Source organism: Wolffia australiana, chromosome 6, assembly GCF_029677425.1.
Source record: "Wolffia australiana isolate 7733 chromosome 6, ASM2967742v1".
Lineage (NCBI taxonomy): Eukaryota > Viridiplantae > Streptophyta > Magnoliopsida > Alismatales > Araceae > Wolffia > Wolffia australiana.
Window position 1 is genome coordinate 15,726,338 of NC_135840.1, and position 8,508 is coordinate 15,734,845.

Genomic DNA, 8,508 nt, shown 5'->3' on the forward strand with positions numbered 1-8,508 from the left:
ACACGTTTTAGGAAAGATAATCGAATCTCGAACCTCTCTCGTTTGATACCTTTTATGCAAGTTAAAGAAAGATGATCGATCACGAGATTTCTTTTGTGGCTTTCTGGCTCGGAGATCTGTGGCCGCAGATTACGGTGATCATCGCAAGGTGCGATAATCCTCTCTTCTTCTGGAAATTAAGAATTCATGCGGCAAAATTCTGTACAACTTTTTTGCTATACTGATTTCCGGGGCTGTCGCCGCAATTTATCGATTGTTCACGGTCGTACTCTGTCGCGATAATCATTCTTTCTTCGAGAATTTTAGAAAATAAGCAGGAACGAACGAACGGCGATCTATTTTTTATGAGTGACGCTACTGTTTTTTTATTTCTTTCGCAAAATTAGCTGAAGACCGTCTTTTAGTGATTAGCTTTGTTGTTTTGCTTTGTTTGCATCTTACAAACTGTTATCTTGGTGGACTCTTTTAATTTTGGTCAGTGTCTAGGGTTCAAAGGTGAGCTGATCGCAGGATCAGACGGCGATCGGATTCGTCGATAGAGCAGGCCTTACGCAATTGAGATATGGAAAATGGGCAAGAGGATTTGAAGTATTCCAAAAATAGAGGTTACAATCTGGAACCTTTGATCTCAAAAACGATTTATTTGTTTTCTTTAGTATCTTATTGACACTTGAAATTAACTTCCTTTTGAAACACCGATGAATGAGGCGATACTGAGCTATGATTTTTTCCATTTGGTCGATCTCATACTTGGTCAAAATTAATACTAGAATTGCGCAAAATATTCAATTACAGAGGAAAATAAGATTTTGCTGATAAGTCCACCACAGTCAGAAATAAAAAGGAGCAGGTCACAAAAGACGAAAACCGCGGATTGTTTCAGCATGGTACAACCAATTAATTTATTTGAATTCGACGGAAATTTTACTTTTTTTTGAAAAAAATGAAAGGAGTTTGCTGATAGGACAACCGCATACAGAAATCTTGTAGAACAAGTCACAAAAGACAGGAGAAGAATAACTACAAATCAGTGGGTTTGGCTTACTCGAGCATCAGCATATTGTTTCAAGTTCTTTTCTGAGCTTGTTCTCTCTGAATTTTAATGGTTTTGGTTCAGAATCCATCGGAATACCACTCAAATAACCTTTATTCTCCGTGCATAAAAGTATCTTATGCAGGCCATGACTCATTTAGGTGGTAAATTGCCGTTTTCCTTTGTTTTCTCTCTGTTATCCTCACGATCCCAGTTCTCTACGTTATATAATGGATTTTCAGTGTTTTTTTCAAAAAGAAAGAAATAGTGGATTTTCTATGATAAGATGTTTTGCGGCTCATCTGGCAAACAAAATTTTCCCTTTTCTCTACTTAACCTTTTTCTAGAATGGCTCAAAAACTGGATAGTGTTTCATTTCAAACTGTAAGCTGAAAAGTTTAATTTTCTCTTATAAGCAGTCAATAGAAGATTAAAAGATTTGGCATTAAAGAGCGAGAACCGTTTATGCGCGGACTGTGGCGCTGTGGATCCTAAATGGGCGTAAGTTGCTTGCCTTCTTCAGAGATCCGATCTACTTCAATTCTTGATTTCCTGAATGAGTCCTCACCTATGCATCAAAATCATGTCTAAATCTATAATTTTTTCACTCTCATCTAATGTTCTACTTTCAAGTTTTTCTGATCATCAACTTCTTCTTGTGAAGTCTATCTCAATCGATACAGTTAGATTCAAGCGCTTATGAACTGTGCTAAAAGCTATATCTTATAGCACAGACACTACTTTCATCTTTAAGCAGGATATTGTACTTCAACACTCCCCACGACATCTGTAGCTGGATTATTTATGGCCCAAGCGTGCAGTGTATTGCTTCTGGATTTGAATCAGCAACCTGGGTATGATACCATGTTGGATTGAAGCGCTTACCAACTGTGCAAAAGCTATAGCTGATAGCAAGGGCGCCACTTTTCATCTTTAAGCTGGATATTATAATTCAGCAGATACTTGTGTTCCATGATAGAAGCAGAAGGGTGTGTTCCCAGTTGATCTGCTTTTCTGAGTAGATGGGCTTCAGCTGGTCAAAAACCTTATCGAAGAAGAGGTGTAATTGGGGGGAGAATAAGATAAATGAAAGGAGATGATTGATAGAGAGATATGGAAAGGGTTTGATGCCCCTCTTACATGAACACTGTAGATACTTAAAGGGGAGAACTACCCAAAAAATAAAATACCCAAATGTTCCTAGTAGGATGAAACGACACAAATAATCCTGAACGAGCGTAGGAGATTGTATCAATTCTACAACTTTGCTGCCCTTCTTACAGGGCCGCTGTAGATATTTCAAGGGGAGAATTCCCCTAAAAATAAAGTACCCCGAGTAGGATGAAATGACAGAAATACTCATAACAGAGGTCAGGGATTTCATCAGTACCCAACCTAACTCCCCATTCTTTTCCAGGTCTGTGGATATTGGTGTTTTCCTATGCCTAAAATGTTACAACTTCTTTGCTGCCCTTTTTCAAGGAGAGAACTGCCGTTACAATGAAAGACCAAACGCCTATAGAAGGATGATACCATAGACCAGAAATACTCTGAACAGGGGTTGGTTATTCTATCATTCCACAACCTAACCTCTTATTTTTTCCAGGTCCGTGAATATTGGTGTGTTCTTATGCTTAAAATGTTGCAGCGTCCACAGAAGTCTTGGGGAAAGCGTTTCAAAGGTAATCTTGAGGCCATGTCTTTCCTTGTCTTGCGATAAGGTTTATCTTCTTGTTTTATGAGCCGCACGCTTGCTCTCTTCATACTATAGGTATAGGATTCCGACTACTAGTATAATTTTTCTAATTGGAAGTGTCTTCATCTTTTATATTTTTGAGAAAAATAACGTCCACAAAGTTCCTAAAATTAGGAAGTTTAAGCATTCACGTTGACAGTGGACAAGCTATACCATCATTTCGATTTCTGGACATTTATTTAGCGTGGGAGTATCAGTTATTCAGCGGAAAAATACCTAAAAACGCATAAAATGGCAGAGCCTGAGAGCAGAATGTGATTTTGATGCATTTTTTAAAATGTTCTCATCCAAGACCAAAATAGTTTTTTTCCTTTTTAAGCAAATATCCCATCAGAAATTCTTAGCATAAGAAAGACTAAACATCGCACCTGACCAAGACATCCATATTTAGCGATATTAATGCCGAGGCAGAAAAGGATTCCTTCTTGAAATATGATTGCTCCGACTCCTGTTTTTGGGCAAGTTGATGATATATCGATTAATTTTCAGACTATTACTATCATGCATAGAATAGGTTCAGGTTTATGTCCTTGAATTAGTTATTATCTGTTGAGAAAGAGTAATATCCCATTTAAGAAAAATATCCCCAGCAAAAACTTTAATTTTCTTTTAAGAAAAATATCCTATTGAAGGTTCCTAATATAAGGAAAACGATACATGCATGGCTAAAGACAATGACCATTTGTTGGATATTAATGAGGTTGGCTTCAAGGTTTTGTTGAAGAGATTAAATAATGCGAGAATCATTTCTAGAGACATCATTACTTAGTTGATGAATGCATAAAATGGCATTCTTAGTTAGCATCATATGGATCAATACGGAAAAAATGACATTCTGCCCTCAGGTTCTGTCAATGACCTTGGATAAATGGTCAGATGATGAAGTCGAGTTTATGATTGAGGTGGGGGGTAATTCGTATGCAAATGCAATATACGAGGCATTCCTTCCAAGGAATTACAGAAAGCCCCGCCCCAACTCAAGCGTGGATGAACGCTCCAAGTTTATAAGGTGACAAAATGCGATCTGTCTTCAATATTTTGAAGTCAATTATATGTAATCATATGTTTTCTACGAGCTCTAGTTTCGAATACATGTATTTATTTTTCGTGAATCTTTATTATTTCTCACTTTTTTTAGGGCAAAATATGAACAGCAAGAATTCATGAAACCTAGTCTTCGGATCCTCTCACTGGAACCTTCGAGGAGTTATTCACAGCGGAGTGAACCAATCAATGATGGGCTTCAAGCTTTGGAGGCACGTTCTTCAAGAACAGTAAGCCTCTTTAACTGGACCCAAAACCATTAGCCCTAAAATCCACACATGGTAAACGACAGGATTTCAAAGAAAGAAAAAATCTTTAACACAGAAGGCTTTTGTCTACCATGCCCTAGTACCTGTAATTTGAGGGAGAGTAGCATCTTCTGATTTTTCCGTCCCGGGACGAAAAAATTGTCCCGTCCAAGGGTTTGGACGAAATTCGGGACAAAAATTCGTCTTGGGGACTGCCAGACGGGACGGTTTTCGTCCCATGGGACGAAAAAACCGTCCGTCCGGAGATCTCGGGCGATGGACGGATGAATCTGGACGGAAAACCGCCGGATTCACATCTGACGGTTGAGATGTAGCCACGTGGTCTCGCTATGACAATTTGCATCAAAGTCCCTGTATTTTTTTGCAGGTGCAAACTGACGCCGCTCAGAGATAATTGTACATGTGTACATTTGGATTCTCTCTCCTCCGTATTTCCCTAAAAAACTTAGAAAAATCTATATTAATATATTAAAAATATGAAACGGGTTTTTTTTCGTCCTGGACGAGAGACGGGACAGTTTTTTCCCTGGACGGGACGAAAATTCGTCCCGGGAGGACTGGACGGGACAGTTTTCGTACCGCCAGACGAAAAATTCATACCTCCTTCGTCCCTGCACTGAATCCGGATGTCGGAAAGGACGGGACGATCCGGAACTATAGCCGGAGGAGATGCAATTCACTCCATCTGTTGTTTGCACTCGGGCTTAAAATAGGCAAATAGAGTGATACAAGTTTCCACAAAAGACCCTACTACTTGAAATCTGCGAGAAAGGAAGAAATCTTCTGATTTTGTTTTCTTGTTTAATACGATTCTCCCATCTGCAAGACCTGATTTTACTTAATGACAACTGGTCTTCAGTTATGTTGTGTAGTAAATAAGAGTACAGGAGAAGATACAATTCTCATATCTGCCTTACATTGGCCATTTGGGAGATACTAGTTTACACAACACTCTACTAAAGTAGGGAATAACGAATATTCCCCTGCTGTCAGACATTTCGCAATGAATGGTTCTTGATTGCAGGCAGATAACAGGGAATTCATTGGAATCCTCAAGGTGAAGGTGATGAGCGGAAGAAATCTGGTGGTCAGGGACTTGATGTCGAGCGATCCGTATGTCGTTATTGATCTCGGCCAGCAGGTCAGTGATTAGGATTTTCACAAAATCATTCTCCATGGCGTAGAATATCTGTTTATTTGGTGCAATTGCGTTGGATTCTGCAGAAGGTTCAGACAACCGTGGCAAAGAGCAATTTGAACCCCAACTGGGAAGAGGAGTTCTCGTTACGGGTGCCTCAGTTTCATGGCCCATTGAAGCTGGTGAGATCCCCACTCAAGTTTTATTTTCCATATAGAAAGAAAAAAATCCTAGAGAACCTTTTGTATATCTTGCTCTCGGTCATCCTTGCAGTCGCCGAATATCTGTTTGATCGATCCATTCATTATGCTGAGGACTGAGTTCTCCATTTATCTTTCTTCAAATCGTTGAATCTTGGCCCACAGACGACTCTCAAAAAATCTTCTGTTCCTTTGATCCCTCATTTTTGCATACTCTTTCCGCTCCCATGTCTTCCATGTGTGTCTTCAATCTCAATCTCTCTCATGGCTGGTTGATGGAGAAGGGCAGAGATTGTATAAATACTTTTAGTTAACTGATGAATCCGTGCGTTATCGATTTCCATTCCATAATAAGAACCCTAACTTACTATAGATGCAAAACAAACCCGTCAATCATTCAACCTGAAGGAGCACCTCGATCTTTCTTTCAGCTACCGATTCTCTGTTTTGATTGGTCCAATTATCATATTTGTGAACCTGTTCCTTTAGATCCTTCTTTTAGTCACTTGTTCTTGGCAGACAGTCTATATATTCTGTTTATTTGATCCCTCATTTCTTTTTCTTTTTTCTATCCTTTATTATATCTCTATGTCTCTCATGGCCGGTGGATGGGGAGGAGTAGAGTTTGTGATCCTTGTAGTTAATCGCTGGATCCCTGTTTGATTGGTCAATTAATCACAATAAGAACCCTAACTTCCCTTAGAGCAGAACAAAACTGTCCATCGATTGACTTGAAGGAGTTCCTCGAATTTTCTTTTAGTTTATGAATCGCTGTTTGATCGATCAATTCATCACACTTTGAGGCCTCAGTTCATATTGCTTTAACTGAAACATGGATCTGTTCAATCTTTCTTTACGTTGCCGATTCTTGGCTGATGATCCCCAGATATGTCATGAAATCCCATGTTCCTGTGATTTGTCGTTTCTGTTTCTCATTTCCTCTCCATATCTTCAGTCTCCGTATCTTCAATCTCTGTCTCACTCATGGGTAGAGGATGGGGAAGAGCAGGGAATATGCAACTATACCGAGTTTATTGCTGAATCCATGTTTGATAATTCTTTTATCATTCTATGAACCCTAGTTTCCCATGGATCAAAACAAACATGTCTATCAATTAACTTTGTATGAGTTCTTGGCTGATTTTTCTTTTACTCACTGAATCTTGCCATACAACTGACTGACAACCCTTGAAATCTTATCTTCATTTGATTCAAGATTTCTTCTTCCCACTTTCTCTCCATTTCTTCAATCTCTGTGTTTTTAATCTCAATCGCTCTCATGGCTGGTGGATGAAGTAGAGCAGAGATTGTACGACTGCAAACAGGTTTTAATTCCTCCTCCATCGATCCATTCATCATAATATCAACTTTAACTTCTCATCAAAACAAAACAAACATTTCCATGGACTGAATTTCTTTTTAGTTGCTGAGTCTTTGCGGACGATCAACTACAAACTCTTTAAATATCTATTCCTTCAATCCCTCATGTCGTCAATTGACGTATCTTCAACTACAGAGAGTGTACGACTACGACATGTTCTCAGCAGACGATCTAATGGGGGATGCTGAGGTGGACATCCAACCGCTGGTGACGGCGGCCATGGCATTTGGTGGCTCGGAGCCGCTCCCTGACATGCAAGTGGGGAGATGGCTGAAAACTAGTGACAACGCTCTCGTTGAGGACAGCCCCATCTCCATAATTGCTGGCAAGATCCAGCAGGACGTCGTCCTCAAGCTCCAGAACGTTGAATCTGGTGAGATTGCTCTTCACTTTGAATGGCTTCCCCTCAATCACTAACAACCAACACGTCTCTCTAGCAATCTGCTCTTATATTTATAGAGTATGTCTTTCTCCATCCTACTGAATGCATGCCATGTAGCACATGTCTTGAATGGCTTCCCCTAGCTTGTATTTTTTATGCGGCTCTTCGGGTTGATCTGCTTTGGGAATTGGAGTGGTTTATTAGCATTCTATAATGGTACTTTAGCTGTCCTTACTTTACTAATTGGTTTGGTATTGATTACGTACTCTTGTATCTGTCCAATTCCAAGTGGGAAGTAAGTCTTCGTATCTTATTGGTGAAACTGACTACTTGAAATTCGACAAACCCTTTGTTTTCTTCTTTTTCTTCTTGTTCTTGCGGAGTAATTGAGATAAATGAATTTTTTACCATTAAAAAAAGAGTTTTCCATTTTTCTTTTGCATTGGTATATCTAATAGGACCAATACTATGCATCAATCTACTTAACCTAGACTTGTTTCTAATTTATCAGTAGAGAAGAGAAGATCGAGTCGAACCAAGGGTTTTCAACTCTTCTTTTTATACCCGTTAAGCAAATCCAAATTTTTATTCAAATATAGTTTTTCTCCATTGTTGACGACCGTGTCTCAGAACTACCAAGGATAGACTCCACTCCAAAGTTAGAGAATCTTGAGCTCCTCCTTAAACCATGCCTTATATATGTGTGGTAAGTCCATCTAGTTCATTCATTGGGTGCCTTTGGGGACTTCGCGGGTGGTCACACAACCTGCTGCTCCTAGATTGGATTTAGTTAACATTCTATATTCTTATTTTGGGCATCCATTTGGAAAAAAATTAAGGGTTTTAAGTCGTCCGATCGATCTATAGTGCTAGCTAGCATGCACTGTGCATGCACTCGGCACGAGGTTGTTGGAGGATGTCCTTATTGGATTGCCCCCATCACAGCATGCTTAACTTTGTTGTTTTCTACGTCTGATATCCACTCTAGCAAGCCACCATGATTTGCTCATGTAGTTATAGAGTATATATTTCTCTCTATTTCCCATCTCATGTGGCCTACGTTTTGGATGAGTTTCCAGAATCATTCACAACCTTCTCTCTTATTTAAAGTCTAAGGTTTGACTATGATGTTCATTATCAATATCCGATACTGGTAACTGTGTCGTCGCCATCTTGACAATAGAAGATGATACAAATAACTACAGTACACATCAACGATGAACATCATTATCTTCCAAGATGATGATACTAGTAACAGGTTAGGGGCCGGGTTTTTTATTACAGGATGATGATATTGATAAGCTA

The 8,508-nt window shown here is 39.3% G+C and overlaps 1 protein-coding gene across 2 annotated transcripts; it reads left to right on the forward strand.

The window, feature by feature from the left end:
- LOC144704295 (ADP-ribosylation factor GTPase-activating protein AGD12-like) lies at window positions 1-7,470 on the forward strand. 2 transcript variants are annotated; one of them, XM_078576666.1, is made up of 9 exons: window positions 1-148; window positions 480-605; window positions 1,453-1,534; window positions 2,640-2,715; window positions 3,635-3,798; window positions 3,928-4,063; window positions 5,127-5,243; window positions 5,327-5,422; window positions 6,957-7,470. In XM_078576666.1, exons 2-9 carry the CDS (start codon window positions 563-565, stop codon window positions 7,236-7,238), a joined length of 996 nt encoding a protein of 331 aa, XP_078432792.1. In that variant the 5' UTR covers window positions 1-148; window positions 480-562; the 3' UTR covers window positions 7,239-7,470. The 2 variants fall into 2 exon arrangements, with proteins under 2 accessions (XP_078432792.1, XP_078432791.1); XM_078576665.1 differs by having other exon boundaries at window positions 487-605.
- The last annotated feature ends 1,038 nt before the right edge of the window (window positions 7,471-8,508 follow it).